Source organism: Schistocerca nitens, chromosome 5 (assembly GCF_023898315.1).
Source record: "Schistocerca nitens isolate TAMUIC-IGC-003100 chromosome 5, iqSchNite1.1, whole genome shotgun sequence".
In the NCBI taxonomy this organism is placed as follows: Eukaryota; Metazoa; Arthropoda; class Insecta; order Orthoptera; family Acrididae; genus Schistocerca; species Schistocerca nitens.
The window spans coordinates 608,915,451-608,932,766 of NC_064618.1; the positions used below are offsets into that span (position 1 = coordinate 608,915,451).

The 17,316-nt window shown below is 38.0% G+C and overlaps 1 protein-coding gene across 6 annotated transcripts in view; it reads left to right on the forward strand.

The window, feature by feature from the left end:
• Positions 1 to 17,316, forward strand: part of LOC126259678 (zinc finger protein 726-like) — a 148,143-nt gene that overhangs the window by 18,898 nt on the left and 111,929 nt on the right. For 4 of the 6 annotated variants that reach the window (XM_049956633.1, XM_049956632.1, XM_049956636.1 and 1 more), the window contains exon 2: positions 1,220 to 1,388. The exons of the other annotated variants lie outside the window; for them this stretch is intronic. In XM_049956633.1, coding sequence (XP_049812590.1) covers positions 1,379 to 1,388 — 10 coding nt within the window. In that variant the 5' untranslated portion in view covers positions 1,220 to 1,378. The remainder of the gene's footprint in view (positions 1 to 1,219; positions 1,389 to 17,316) is intronic. 6 annotated transcript variants of the gene reach the window in all.

Below are 17,316 nucleotides of genomic sequence, written 5' to 3' on the forward strand. Positions count from 1 at the left end.
GTAACGTCAGCCTGTGGGTTGTCACATTGTTTTGTTCTTGTACAGAAGTTGATGACAACGTTCTTTCAAAGGGTGAAATATATTGTTTCCAGCACAATTTCAAGATCATAATTCTCCTCATGGATTAGACACAATCAATTTAGCCTGTCATTCACATTTGTCATGACTGTCCTGAATTGCTTCTTCCATAAACATGGTTGGTATTTGAGAGCTTATTATTTTAATATTCAGTTCTAAGAGTAACAGCAAATATCGTAGGTTTCTCCTATGGTATCCCATTTCTTATTCCATTTCTTATTCAGTCTTGTCTTGTATGTCCCAAATTTCCCCAAAAAAGAATTCAGATTGGTGGCCTTTAAAAAACTGTTTCATTGTGTAAAATGTGGTGTGTAGGAATTTGAAGTTTAGTTCATCACTTTGGTATTTGACTATTTTTTGTTCTCTGTTTCATTGCTTCTAAATTCAGCAAAGGGAAATGTCTTTGACACATGCTTGGCTGCCATCACTCAGCATTCTTTACTGACAGCACAAAAACTTTGCTTTTATCTTTAACTTAAATTCTTCTAGGTATACCGTACCTTTGTCTTTGCTGGTCGCATTGCATAAATCATTTTCTGCGACTTTTTATATTTATTTCTTTTCATCTCCAGTGTATGATAAGAAATACTCTTCTCTGAAATGTTCCACTACTGTCAATTGTTCATGCCTGTATGGTCACATTTTGTCATGTAATACTACCTATGTTTACATGCTCACTTACGTGTATAGACTCTGATTGTTTCTAGATTCTAAGTAAGTATATCAGTGTTGCTCAAGTATGCATAAGAGTGCTCTTGTTTTAGATGCACACTGTTGGTTTTTTATCAGTATTCAATAAGAATTTTATTTTCTTTGCTTTCTCTTTCATCAGATTGTGGTGTTTCAGTGAAGACAGGTAATGTATAGAGTTATAGATTTTGAGAAGTTCTGTGCATTTGTGCTACAGTTTTAGACTTTCAAAAATATATTTTAAAATGAAAATGCACTATTGTTCACAGATAGGGTGACTAACACTATATCAAAGAAGTGTTGCATTGTTGATGCCTCTACTATACAGGAGTGGTCTCCTTTACTCCTAAATTATTTACACTGTGTCAGAACTTTCCTTGTATTTCAAAGAAAGAAGGAAAAACCAGTTTTTTGTGTCATCTTTTTTTCTTTTTTTTTTTTTGTCTTTCAGGTTTATGCTGTCACTAGCTACATGACTGCACTGTGTGTTAAAATAATTAAAGAAGTAGTGGTACAATAGAAAGTGCAGCTTCATTTCAGAATGAACTGAGAAGACTTTTGTTTAGTCTTTGAAGAACTTTTGCCCGGTCTTTGATGTGACAAATCAAACATGCAGTTATGTACGTAATCATTATGTTTATAACCATACATTTTTGATTACTGTTTGTAAATTTTCTTATATATTTTAAAATTAACAAAACAGAAAGGAGGATGTTTTTGTTAGTCATTGTGATAGAGTGAACATTATTCAGTGTTGTAAATGAAAAGATCATATCATAGCCTTAACAGTGAATCAAAGAGACGGCAAAACACTGATACATTAAAAAAATAGAGGAAAATGACTTAAGAAGGAAATAACGGTAAACACTGAGTGTCAGTTTGAGAATTGAAACTTTTCTGCTTGAGAAATAATGGTAAAATAATAAGAATGAACATGGAGTTTGGTAGTGTGAAGGAGAGGCTCGTTGTTCAGAACTCATTGAAGAAAGAAGCAGTCCCCTCCAGGAGATGCTATTTTCTCACATCAGCAGTTGGCTAGTTTAGAACCACATTTGAGAGATCAAGTCTTTAGCTAGCCTCAAATTTACAGATGATTATTATAAAATTTTTTCTTTCAGTCTTCTTGTTATTGTCTGTGAACAGAGATAAACTGATAAAACAGTAAAAGTTAACAGTAATTATCTGTAGAATTGACAGCTAATAACTAAAGAATACAGGGTATCAAGGTTGATTACTAAAATATGTAATTGCTCACTGAGGTGTAGCTATATTTCTGTCTGGTGATACAGATGTTTGTGGAGGGGGGGGGGGGGGGGTGAAAGTTGGGTAGGCGGAGAAACACTGAGAAAACAATGTGGTTGTAGGCTACGTGATCATACTGGTGTAACTAATGTGAGAAGTAAAGAAATGTATGAAAACAATGGGAGGGAGAACAGTAGAATAAATGTAAAATATAATTAAGAAAGTGATGAAGCTAGGTGACAGAAGTACTCAGAATGCAGAGCCTAGTTTAGATTAAGGCCAGGAGAGTTGAAGGATGTGGGAGAGAACCAGTCCTAGTATATGTATGTATGTATGTATGTGCTAGCATGTGCATGTATATGTGTGTGTTTGGGGGCAGGGGGAGGGGGCATATCCAGATGGCAGTACAGACTTTCACAATCAGCTATTGAAGTTGATTGTTTGATAGGGCTGTTGATGGAGAAGGGAACAGTTTTACAAACAAAAATACAGATAATGGAATGGGTACTTCTCCTACGAGCAGTAAAACCCATTGAATGAAAAGTTCTTTTATGAATAAGCCCCCAGGAACAGCAACACTTTAAAAAGCAATGAACAATAAAAACATGTTAACCGTGTCACAGAAAGTATGTGATATGTTGATAAAAGAATATTTTTACTTTCAAAAGGTGTCATCACTTCCTATTTGTGATACTTGGCAATGTGTTGATAGAAACTTTAAATCTGTTAAGCAGCTCAGATTTTCTACTTGTAGAAACGGTTACTTGTCTGCTAACCGTCAACATATGTTTAGTGGTGACGTCATAGAAATGGAGCCTCACAATATCCTACATTTTAGCAAAAATACAGTTTCTTCTAAGGGAGGAGATGTTAATGCTCACTCCATCCATGAAATTCTATAAACTGCATGTATATCTTGTTATGTCAAATGATAAGCTCCTCAGGTTGCAAGACATTCTTGGTTTGCTATTGGTATGGTAATCCTGGTGTTTTAAACCTGGGAACTTGTCAGAGGTGGCAAGCCCCAATTTCTGTAAACTCTTGATCTGTTTTGGCAACAACTATTCAGAATGATAGTTAAATGTTGTATGTCCAAGAGAGGGTTGATCTTAGATTAACCATCTACAGCATGAGAATGGTACAAAACTTTAAACAAGAATATCTAACCTGATGTGCTGTGTGTCAGTAGGGTGTATGGCTGTTGCAGCAAAACAGTCATTAGTGGGAAACCACTCGGACTTCTGCCACACTTCAAATGTATTGGGTTTGCTTAGATTAATGGGGCTCTGTCAGAGACCACTTGCATTTCCCAAGCTGTTAATTGGAAAAACAAGGTAGTTAATTCACATATCCTCCCAGTAGGAAGGATGAAGTGTCGAGAAACAATAGTACCTACTCAACAAAGAGGGCTGCAGGGCATTCCCAGATCACTGAAATATGCTACAGATTTTTCGATAGAGAACACAACAAGCCACTGTTGCTGGCTGCATTCTCTCTCTCAACAGTCTGTAAATGAATAACAGCCACAGAATTCCACAGGATCCAGCATAAATAAAATGAAATTGAAATACAGGATGGCTGTAATTAAGCTTTTGTTACTTGAGAGGCCACCCATGAAAAACAAGTGCTCCCATGACAATGAAACTTTATGGAAACATTTGTAAGAAATATGGCAGAGAAATAACAAATAAAGTGTGCTTTGTCACTCACCAAAATGTTTCTAGGCCACATTATGTTAACTTCAACCCTTGGAAGAAATGTAAGAGCAAAGTCTACTTGAATGTCTGCAACATATGGCAAAAGCTGGTGAGTAATGCGAAATTTATATAAATACAGTTTCACATTGTTCACAGCACTTTTCCAATGGTGGACCATGGAATCCACCATTGGAAAATTTTCAGGTGCCATGACACAGCTCATCCACTGCTTTTAGATCGCACATTGTGTCCAGCATTCTCAGCCACAGTAACAGTGACTGCTTCACCAGTTTGTGACACAATTGCCCATTGGCCAACTCGAGTAATTCCCATATTGCCAGTTAATTCAAACTTTCAAGTCATGTTCTTCAACTCTGGTGCAGAAAGAAGAACTCTCCGTATTCCTTTAATGCATCGATGCTAGCGAAGAGCAGCAGAACTATTGCTGTTATTTTGACTAAACAGCTTTATGAGTTAAGATCTGCTCACCTTGTTCAGATTCATGTTGACTGTCTGAAACTGTTATGCACACTGATGCGTATGTTTCGCCCCTATGTCAGCGTACCACTGCAAGTCATGACATTGTCACCATGAGTCATGACACTATAGCCACTAACAATGCAAATCCTGCAGCTCACAGTCTGTACATAATTCATATAAAGTTGGGCACCCATTCACTAATTAGTTTTCTGCCTACAGTGGCTGAAGTAGCCAAAGTTTATTTATAACCATCCTGTATGTTAAATGGTTGAGAAATGTGTTGCTTCTTGGTGAAAATAGCTACACCCAGTTGAGCTAGACAGGTCTGTAACACTAAACTAATTGGAGAATTCCTAGTACTAACAGAATTTCAAAACAAACTCAATTTGGGCAAGGATACATTCTCTCGAAGAGATTAAATGAGAATAAAGTAGCAAGAGCTAAAAGATGAGTGGGAACTGAAGGAGTAACAGATATAAACAATATTATGACAAGAGTGAATGGCAAGTTCAAGAAAATGACAGCTTTCATTTTGACAGTCAGTTCTCCATCAATGCCCATACATATAACAGCAGAATTTTTCATCTTAAAGTAATGCAATCTCATGATAATTTGAGCCTTGCAATGTAGAGGCTGGAGGAGTAAGGGGAAAACACTTGCCATAAATTTGTGACTGAATAATTGATGTTGTGGTAATTTTAATTTTTTGCATTTTTAATCTCCACAATTTTTCAACAAAAGATACTATTTTATCTCTGGGTCTCACTTTTGGTTGCAAGCTTATCTGGTAGTCACAGCTGGAGGATACGAAACCACAGCCGCTCAAAACAACCAACATTTTAAAACTTTAAGAGAAGGCAAAATATATGAAATACATTTGTTACTGTGACTATGTATACTTACTCACAAGGGAAACTCCCCCCCCCCCCCCCCCCTCTGCCCTCTCAGATTTAAAGATTTAGTGGTAAGAGGGCCCATTGGAAAGCCCATCAGAAACTGAACATAGATCAAACATGAAAACAGGAAAGAGGTGTACTGGACTGAGGGGGGAAAAAAAGAAACAGTGAATGATCCAAGAACAAGTGCAGTATAGAGCAGCCATAAGGACAAATGGCTTCATGGGTAAGTGGTTACAGTGTTGGACTGCCAGGCGAGTGAGTCGTACTCAAACCTCCTTCGTGCAATTTTTTTTTTTTTTTTTTTTTTTTTTTTTTTTTTTTTTTTTTTTTTTTTCCCTGCTGTTCGCTTTATTCAGATTTGTATCTGTGTCCTGGAATAACATTTGTATGCAACAGCAAGGTGTAAGGTAGGGGCCTATAATCACAGTCAATTCTGCACAACTACTCTATTAGCAGGCGAAAGGAAATGGCTTTCAAATGGAACCACAAACATTTGATGACAAGGCAACAAGTCAGCTGGCTCCTCTACTGGAAAACACGTATGGTTTATCATACACAGCATTAGTGGCAGTATGTGTATCATACGATAGGAATCTTTTATCAATGCACTTAATTTGTACGACTGGTTAGTGAGTGAGATATGCCTCTGCCTGATATAGGTGTATATAGGTATTCATATGAACGTGAATGTGATCACTACCAAGGAAATGATGAAAACATAATAGTTTGTCACATAAGCTGCAACAAATGAACACAACAGTTTCACTATCACACAGTTTCTCTGTGCTCTGTTAAAACATACGTTTTTAACGTTTTTGAAATTGTGTTCTGTTTCGGAAGTCTTGACTCTTGAATTTCTTTGTTGTAATGTAGTTCACACCTGTTTGTTGTTTACGTATCTGTGTATGTGGTATCTCATCTGCTTTCACTATTCATCACACTTATTTGTGACGGTAATGTGTTCTTACCACATGACCCATATTCTATAACCAGTGTATAGTATGGCAACTTCCAAGACTACAGAAAGAGAACAAACATTTCAATGACCAAATGGAAAGTTCATAATGAAAAAAAAAAGTCAATGGTGTGAGTTTTGAACACAACTTGCCCACATGGCACTCCAACACCATGACCACTTCCCCATGACGCCATTGCTGTTCCACCTTGTTCTTTATTACACTTCTGTTCTTGGACCATTCATGGTTACTATTTTGCTTTTTTTCATAGTTCAGTACACCTTCTTCCTGTTTTCATGCGTGATCTATGTTCAGTTTTTGATGAGCTATCCAATGGGCCACCTTACCACTAAATCTGAGAGGGGTGTGGTGGGGAGTTTCCTTTGCCTGTGTAATGACCAATGTTACTCTTCTTGTGTATGCAGCCAAATAATGTAGTCATTTGGACACAATAGTACACTTTCAGAGAATACTGGTAAATCTGTTGCTTTTTTCTTTTTGCTGGGAGTATACCCTTGAAAATTTCAAGAATTTTAAGGAGATGTGACACCAAAAATGTATTTATGCCACCAGCTAAGATTATGCCCTTCTTGGATTAGTAAAAGGTGACTTGGGACTGAGGAAACCTGAGGCATGTAAAATTCCTTGTCATTGTTGGATGGCTTATACTGGCCAAACTATCTGTACTATTCAGAACCAATGTGTAGAACACCATCGTCACACTCGTTTGCTCCAGTCAGAGAAATTTGCAGTGGCAGAACACTGTCTTAATGAGGGACATAAGATGTTATATAATGGGACACAAATGATCACTGCTGCTTTCTGCAACTGGGAATGTGTTCTAAAGGAATCAGTTGAAATTTGATTATCTGATAATACTATTAATAGGAATAAGGGTTCCCCTTAAACAATATTATGAGAAGGAAAGTTGCTACTCACCATATAGTGGAGATGCTGAGTTGCAGATAGGCACACTCTGCTATATGGTGAGTAGCAACTTTTCTTCTCATAATATTGTTACATTCCATCCTGGATTTTCCATTGTTTGGTTTCCCTTTAAGTGAGACACGGAACAAAGGTTTTCATTTCAACCAGCGGAGTCTTTTAATTAGTGTTCTGATAGCAGCATACCATTCTGCTAATTTCTTCAAGGGTTTCCTTTGAAGTGAGACATGGAACAACGTTCTTCATTGTGACCAATGGATTCTTGTAATTAGTGTTTTGATACCAATATATCATTTTGCTTATTTCTTGCTCTGGTGCATTACTAATTCACTTGCACTTGAGAGCAGCACCACTGCTGCTCAAACACATTTGGTGGGCTGGCCATGGTGTTTAAAGGAACCGCTGATTCTGTTGAAAGTGTGCGTATGCAAACTCGCCTGTGGGATTGAATCGTCGTCCTCCCGAATGCAAGTCCGGTGTGCTAACCACTGCGTCACATCGCTCCCAGTCTCTGTTCTGAGGCTGCAGTGTCACCTTTTTCCATTAGGATTCCTGTTATCCATGGAACAACATTTTAATAGCTCTGAAGTTAAAGCCTAAAAGGTCACATTAATTAATACTGTTATGACGTTTCAGGATTTGTGGAAAGAGATTCACCTTAGAAACTTATGTGGTGTGTGTTAATGTGTTGTCTCCTAATTTTTAAGATTTTTTTTTTATTTTATAATTGTTAAGACAAACAAAAATGTTGTCTTAACATATGGTAATGGGTTTACCGGTAAGCAGGAGTAATTTTAGGGTTGCTCAATCATTTTCTCTGGGCACATCTTCAAGATTTGCCTTCCAGACAAATTTGCAGTTTACAGTGTAGACTTTTATTTGATCTTGAAGGCATTGTAGCAGAGATGATGTGACTAGGAAATAATTTTGAATTGGTCACAATTCCCCTATCTTCTCCAAGCAAGGCATATTAGTATCAAGGGTAATGAGCAAGCACACATAACACTGTGAAAAATTGTGCTGCGCTTCTATGACAAGTTGCTTCACTTAGCAGTGTGTGGCTATGTTGCTGGAAGTAATGGAAAGTAAATAGTGATTGACAAAATCATCTGGCTATTATGTTCCTTCCCTAGGTTATAGAAATGAGACGAAGGCAGAGGGGTCTACACATAGAGCATTATCCTCTGACCTGTTGTTATCTACTCTGGTGACAAGACCTACCTGTTTGTGGAGCTTGTGATTTATACTTTTCAGTACAACACATTTTAATGTAATATATTTATATTCTGACAAGTGGGCACCAGTATATTGAAGACCTCCCTCCTATTTTACCTTATGAGACAAATGTGGTACATATTTAAAAACTGTGTTTGTTGTGTGGATTTCAACCTAAACCTAGGCATAGCAAAGAGGAGCAGTGAGTTGAACTTGGAACATGAATCCTTCCACATCATCATCATCATCATCATCATCATCATCATCATCATCATGTTTCTCACTATGGCTGGATTTTTAAACCAATGAGTTGCTTTAAGTGTCAGCATTGTGGACATGCTGCCATTTCAAGCAATGTTTAGGTAAATATGATGAAGAAGTATGCATATTGTTCATCATTGTAAATGTACTGCTAAGGAATCTAGATTTTACAGTTTTTTGAGGAGAGGAAATAAAGACCATGAAGCATGTACACAACCTGATCAAAAGTATCCACACACCTATAAGTGGACATTAATATGAGGTGTGTCCACCCTTCACTTTTATCATGGCTTGAACTCTGCTAGTGACACTTTCAGTGAGATGTCTGAAAATCTGTGGAGGAATGGCAGCCCATTCTTCCTCAAGAGCAAAAACCAGTGAAGGTAGCAAAATTGGACTCTGAGGTCTACAGTGAAGTAGACATTGTGGTGCGTCCCAGAGATGTTCTGTTAGGTTCAGGTTGAGGCTATGAGCAGATCAGTTCACTCAGGATTGTTACTATCCACAAATGATTGCCTCGCAGACGCTGCTGTATGACAGGATCCATTGTCGTGTTGATAAACCAATCACCACCTCCAAATATTTCTCTGCTGTGTACAGTACACAATGCTGTGAAATGTGTTTGTATCCTTCTGCATTTTGTTTTTCTTAAACGCAAAAAGGAGACCACACCATAACCCGAAACACACCCTCCTACCATGAGATCACCTCCTACATACCTGTTGGTATTAAACATGATGGCGGGAATTCTCTAGGTACTCACCAAATTCAAACCCTTCCATTGGATTGGTATAGGGTACAGCATAATTCCTCACACTATAACACTCATTTCCAGTCATCACCATCCAATGACATCACTCTTTAGACCATCTCAAGCATCACTTAGTATTGAGAACAGAAATGTGACTTACGAGTAGCTGATTGACCATTGTACCCATTCTTTTTATCTCCCCAAGCACAATCATTTTGCTATCTGAACTACTGATAGTGCTTTGGATCTCATGAGTGATTACGTCCATTGATTTCATGTGATTTTTTACATTCACCTGCGACAATTCTCAGCAATAGCAGACTGTCAACACATGGGGTCTGACTGGTCTTGGTTTAGTGTTGATATTACTTTGCTTTACCACTTCACAATCACATCACCAACCATTGACTTGAGCAGATTTAGAAGAGTTGAAATATTCATCTTGGATTTGTTACTCATTGACATCCAGTAACTAGTCCATGTTCGAACTCACTGAACTCTCTTGATGATCTATTCTGCTGTTACTGTTTTTCTACTGACAGCACATACTGCCAGCCTCATTTTATACTGACATGTCCACCTCATTCTGTCTAGTAGTCAGGGCAATAAGTAGGTCCGGATACTACTGATCAGATAATATATTATATTTGTGAAGGAAACATCCCGTTTGGGTTCAAAACTGACAGTGTACATATTTCCATTCATTTCTGTGGCCTAAACAGTTGTGCAGTAAAGAGGTTCCTCAGTCCAGTCTCATTCAGCTGAAATCTATGCCAACTCCTCTGCCTGTAATGTACATGCAATGAGGGACTTTCAGTAAAACCTGTTATTTCTTCCATGGATAAATTAATATATGATAGCACATTAGAGTTCGTGAAGCTGTCCAAACAGTCAAACAGAGAAAAATTTTAAAATGTAGGCCATCTTACAAACCTCTCTAATAAAAGAAAATGTATCAGCAAAGTTATCCGACCAACATTGCTAGCCAGTGTCTCGGTAACTGACCACTTAAAGACAATATGCAAGCCAACGTGTTCCACTAAGGTGGTTCGAGTACTCCTGTGGAGTAAATGGATTCAGGACCTATGTGGAGGAAGAAATGATGGCCTCTGTAGGGAAAGGTCTAAAGGCAGAGTGGTAATGTTTGTAAATTATTCACACCACTCATTTTTTGCTCACTACCGGTTACAGATTGTTGCTGTACAGTGTACTGCACCACAGGATTACTGCATGTAACCTGTGTCTACCTCCTAATGAGATTTTTATGTACCACAAGGCTCTCACTTAGGTCGGCATACAACTTCCCCAACTATTCATGCTGCTTGGGGATTTTATAGTGTGGTTAACTATGTAAGACCTTTTAGTGGCAAGTGAGGTGTGGAAGAGGAAGTTGGCTTGCCATTAGAGGTACTGGAACAGTGGCGTAATGTACCTCCTGCAAACTAAAGGCCAAAAGTCTGAACCTATGTCAATCATACGTTAGTGAACACAGTGTAGTGTAAGGCTCAGCCACAACTTACCCAAGGAATCGAGTTATTTGAGCCCCTTATTATAAGAAGATCTGTATCTGAACATGGGATAGGGCAGCCACTTCACCATGTGTGTGGGATCTCCCTCTGCAGTTGATCTTTCATTATGCATCCAGGTGATCAGATAGCTATGTACCAGAAAGGACAGTGCCCAAAGAAGATTTCCCAGGTGACTACTCATCAGTTAGGCTAACGTTGTGTATAACAATAAACTGGCTATGCTTGAAGGTGATGGCTGCATGGCTCGATTAACTGCAAATTCTGAAAGCAACGATATAGCCTTGACATTTCTTTTCCCAGTCTCATCTTCCCTCTTTACTCTGAAAGCAGCCCTTGATAGCTTCAGTGGCATTTGATGCATACATCATATTAGTGTGCCATTTTTTAACAAATTGATTTTTGTGTTATGTTGAATGGGCAGCAGTAAAATTAAGTGAAGGCTTTTCCTCCTTTCAGTTGACACAATATTGTGTTTTGTTTGAACTCCGGTGTAAACTTAAGATTGGAGATCTTAGTCTTGTGTAGAGTAACCAGCTTGCTTATTTTTAAGTTACTTGTCAATCAGCGACATGTGTCCCTGTCAATGTTTTACATGTCATCTTGTCCACTGTTTTAATGTATCATAAGTTTTAAAAACTGATGAACATATTTTATTACTGTGTTTGTGGAAATTTTTAGTGTTTTACCAGTTTTTAACAACACTCATCTCCAATTATTTTAGTGTGGGCCCTAAAGACCACAGTGTCAAACACCCGTAATCCTATCGTCATCGACAATAACAGGTAGGCGCTAAACTATTCTGAGGGAAACATACAGTGTTTTTTTGTAACTGTCGAGTATTCATTGAGGAGAGGAAGAAGCCAGAAGACCTCCAGGTCATAAATTATATGAATGATACTGAAGCCAGAAAAGCGTACTACCAGCTGTACCAAGCAGACAGGATTCACATTGTCATTCACAGACACGATAAAAAAAGTAGTGCATTCAAAAATCGCTCAACATGCACCCTGCAATTGCTCGAGTGAAGAAACAGTTGTAGAAACACTTTTGTAAAATCTGTCATCTCTTCCAGGCCACCAGAAAATGCAGGAAATAATGTTATTTTGAAGCTTACCATGACATCCTTGCAGACAGAAACACAATAAAAGTAAATACTGTGCTGAAATGTTTTGTCCTTGTATCCACAAAAGAGAAACATCCTGAGAAAAAAAATTATAGTTCTAGAAAAGGTGGACCAGAACTGTCTGACCATTCTGGATTAGTACATAACTGTTCACATTCCCTTTAGAGAAACTTTTTTTGCTACCTCTTGAACCCCCATGACAAAGAGGCTCTCACTATGCTCTTTTCACAATGCCCCCAGTCTCACAAAGTCCAAGTGTCTGTATCTTCAAAAAGTAGATGATAATACACACTTCAACATACTACAATGAAATTAATTTTCAACATTGAGTTCTGTATCTGTTCTCATACTGCCAGTGACTCTGCTTAGAAGCATGTGGTTGATGACTTGCTGTCTAGTGACTACTTCCTTATCAGCAGCCATCTTTGAGACAGGGCAGTTTCTGAAAGAAAGCTATTGACATAAATACTCAGCAGAATAAACTGGACACTTATTTAACTAAAGGGCTGTTTTCATCTCTGGAACAGCACCTAGAACTTGGCAATTCACATAAGAAGCATGATACTGTAACACTTAAGTATCTATCCCAAAGTTCTCAAATTAGTGTTATAGACAGGCATTCCTATAATGGACTGAATGCCACTCTGCATCTTTGTGAAGATTCAAATTCTGACGCTCTGCGGAAAACCTCACAGTTTTGAGTCACAAGAAAATGTGTGAAATACAATTAGGAAGAGGAGGTGTGAGAGGTGCTCATTACAAGTGTTTCTCAACTTGCTTAATTCTCCATCAAGTGCATAAATTTATGGAAAGATGCAAGGAGAATTTCTTTCATGTGTGACCGTTAGCTATTGCGCTGAAGCAGGGTATCTTTAGACAGCTCAAAAACATAATAAATACTCTACAATTAGTGTTCAAGTATTTGTTTGCAATCACTTCTCTGTAAGGCAGGTTCCAGTTTTTCATCATTTCTGTAAGACATTACAATCAGAGCTTTTGCACCAACAACATCAAATAGGTTAACTGGCTATTATTACATTCTTGAGCAGTTCTGACAATTTTGGAACACGTGTCAGCATAAATGTGCTCAGCTGCAACATTAGGTGTAAGTATTTATCTTTGTTTATACTTGTTTGTGTACTCCAGGATTTCTGATCCACTGATGCCCTGTTTGGAAATACTGGTTCAACCTGATGACTGGCAACTCTTTGATTAAAAGAAATACAGTTAAATACTATGTTTCTTTTACAAACAAACATATACATCTCACTTCTGCTTACACTGCAGCCGAACCAACATGACTAATGTGTTACCTGCCTAAAACTGCTAAACAGTTTTATAACAGCAGATGATAACAGAGCCATACCTGTTTCATATCTGCCAACTCCCATTTGTCCGAAGGAGCTCTTCTTGAAAATACCACTAACTTCGTCATAATCACAAATCAAAAGATATTTTCAGTGAATTTTTTTCTGCCTGAAGCCCAAATTCAGACATTAATAACTACACCAAAATTTTTAATAGTGTCCCCTCACAGAGGTACTTTGCTAGAGAATGATTATTCATACTTAGTTACTTGAATAGGAATTGCAATATGAGGACAGATGGGTCACACTAAACAAAAACGAGTAAATTTCTCAAAAAATTGAAAATTGTCAAAATAATTATTGAATTACACCATCTATGGTACTTGCACTCATTGTGTAAAGGTTGTTTCTGAAATTAAAATTTTACTGTGGTGAATCAGTTTTCACAAAGAAATTAGTATTTTAATGTGAATATATCAATCAGTTTATCATTAATTGAAACATTGCGTTTTGCCTTGCTTTTAATTGCCAATAATGATGTAGTTTGATACCCTGCATTATCAACAATATCACAGTATTAGTTGATTTACATTTCCAGAGAACTTTGTTTCATTCCAGACTGTTACTAGCAACTAAACATACTGTAGTCGGAATGCATCTTTTGTGTACCAGCAATCAATCAGTCGGCCACTTGTCTGGTCTGGAGATATGTACCAACACTTCCCACTGCATCAGAATTTAACTCTTCTTTGGGGGTGGGGGGCATACATACCTCTTGGCTCATGCCAAATGGTGAGTTTAGTTTCCAGTGAATGGGTAAATGGTCAAGGGCTTGGCGAATCCAAGTTTCCTGAGCTGGGGACTAGTGAGTGTCACCAGTTCTCTGTTACCATAATCTCTGGGTACACTTTAGCCATCACCATACTGTGTGGTTGTGGAACATTGTGTATCACAGGACATTGTGGTGTAAATTTAAGAAAGTAAGCAAGGCTCTCCTTTTGGGCGGACCCTTAGTTCTGTACTTCTTGTGGGACTGAGATGGAACCATTGAAAATAAGAAGGATGCACATACTGCTGGTGGTGGTGGGCCCAAGAAAGTGTGATTGATGTGCAGAATGTGATGAAAAGATTAGACAATGAACTAGTAAAAATGTATAATTTTATTCCTACACATTGCAACACTCCCAGAAAACATCAAGACAGCATTTGAATAATTTAAAGTGCTTCCTTTTAAGCCCTGTCTGTTGCACTGTTTTGAATGCCAGCACTTTGCACACCACTTTAGTATGCAAAGGAGGAACCACCTGCTGCAAATGTGGTAAGGTTGCTCATGATGGAGTTATTTGTTCATCTCCTCTGAGTTGTATTAATTGCTCTGAAGAATTAAGACCACCCTATATGGAGGTGAGACTTAACCGAGTATCAGCAAGAAAAGAAGATACAGGAGGTCAGAATGATAAATCAAATTCCAAACCCAAAATATTTATAAAGCTATGCGATCGCCCCTAATTCAACTACTTTGTTTGCTTTGGCTCTCAAAAAGCCAATCAAGAACTCTGACCCCACTATGCAAACACAGGTAAACAGGGCCAGCACAACCACTTGCAATTTGTAATTGTGATGGAACATCTGCTATTATTTCCAAAGCCACAGCTCTGTCCAAACAGAAATGGCCACAGTTGTCATCATTATAGAGTTTCGTGCACTGCAACAAGCAGACTCCAGTAAATCAGAGGTGAGTACTGCCAATGCCGCACATATTCTTCCAATGTCTCCTCCAAAAGTAAAACCCAGAGCAAAATGTCCAACATATAAGAAAACAGATTATAAACTGTCAGGCCATGAAATTCTAATTCTGTATGATGGGTCTAATGACCTCAGTCGGAACAGTATCCCCACCCTAGTGGAAAGAGAGAGGGAAAGAAAAACCTCACTAATAAAATGGCTCCCATATTACAGTGGTACATTAATAGGTTCAAGGATCACGCAAAAGAACTGAAAACTTTTGGTACATTGAAGACCATTGTATTTGTGTCTACAAGAGACACATGTTAAGGCTTCTGACACCTCTGTGCTAAGTGGACATGGTCTCCATAGAAAGGATGGTCCCAGTGGGGAGAGAGAGCTAAAGGTGTGGTGGCCATCTTTTTAGATGATACATATCATTCTCATCCTTATCACCAACAGCAGGCAGTTGCTGTCGCAGTATAACTGCTACATAAGGCCCTTATCTGTACCCTTTAACTACCCCCTCATCAGTAGGGCCCAGATTTTAGTCACCCGAAAACAGCGAAATGTGCAAGAATTTATGACCTAATACTTACATAAATATGACTAAAAAAATTTGGTTTTATTTAAGTTTATTTAAAAACATTCATCTTGATCTTTAATATAGCATGTAATAAAATATTCTAAAAATTTCACTTCTGAACAAATTGTGAGTATATTTATATTTTGCAGTGTTTCAAACTCACAACCATTTATTTTTGAAATGTCTGCATGTGCATGAAAAAAACATGAAGTGCAGGGAAAACAATAGCACCCACCCGAACAATAAAACCATGTTTTTCCTACTGAACACTACTTCTTTAAGGTATTCCAAATTACAATAACTGTTAAATGACCATAGGAAGTTTTATTTATTCACTCATGATTAGTTTTGGATGGCTCATGTGTACTATGAGGTTCAAAGATGTGCTGCTAGATTTGTTACTGGTAGGTTCGAACAACATCTAGTCTTACAATGATGCTTCGGCAACTCAAATGGGAATTCCAGAAGGGAAGATGACATTCTTTTTGATGAACACTATTGAGAAAATTTAGTGAACTGGCAGTTGAAACTGACTGCAGAACAATTCTGCTGCCACCAACATACATTTTGTGTAAGATCCATGAAAGTAAGGTACAAAAAATTGGGCCTTATATGGAAGCATGTAAACAGTTATCTTTCTAAGGCTCTGTTTGCAAGTGGAACAGGAAAGGAACTGTAGTTGTGGTACAGGTACCATCTACCATGCACCATATGGTGGATTGCAGAGTACGTAAATAGATGAAAATGTATCAAATCGTTCATTTAAATAAGTCTTGCGTTACAAGCCACAAAACATTTAAACATGGCACTATACAACGTATCGTCGACACTTGTTTTGTTGTATGTCAGAAAATAAGTCATAAGTGAGTAAATAAAACTTCCTATGCAACTTAAGACAGTTAATTTAACAGTTATTGTAATCATAGAAAAGTTGCAGACTTGTTCAACCTCAGCGTGCTGGATTACAGAGAGACTGTCACTAATTTTGTGCATAGTGGAATATCCAGGATTCTGCTGGAAAACACTTTGCAACTTGTTGCTCACTTAGTCAGCCACAGGAACATGAGCTCTCTACCCACCTACTCTGCACATGTTACACAATATCCAGGATGTCAGACAGTTGAATTGCAGCAGCTTCTAGTTGTGTGATGGCTTCTGATGCCACTGAAAAGTTGGTGTTGATTTATGCCAAGTTTTCATATTGTTGTTGTTGTTGTGGTCTTCAGTCCAGAGACTGGTTTGATGCAGCCTACATCCTCCTGAATCTGCTTATTGTATTCATCTCTTGGTCTCCCTCTATGATTTTTACCCTCCTCACTGCCCTCCAGTACTAAATTGGTGATCCCTTGATGCCTCAGAACATGTCCTACCAATTGATCCCTTTTTCTAGTCTAGTTGTGCCACAAACTCCTCTTCTCCCCGATTCTATTCAATACCTTCTCATTAGTTACGTGATCTACCCATTTAATCTTCAGCATTTTTCTGTAGCACCACATTTCGAAAGCTTCTATTCTCTTCTTGTCTAAACTATTTATCGTCCATGTGTCACTTCCATACATGGCTACACTCCATACAAATACTTTCAGAAACGACTTCCTGACACTTAAATCAATACTCGATGTTAACCTATTTCTCTTCTTCAGAAACGCTTTCCTTGCCATTGCCAGTCTACATTTTATATTCTCTCTACTTCGACCATCATCAGTTACTTTGCTCCCTAAATAGCAAAACTCCTTTACTACTTGAAGTGTCTCATTTCCTAATCTAATTCCCTCAGCATCGCCCGACTTAATTCGACTACATTCCATTATCCTCGTTTTGCTTTTGTTGAT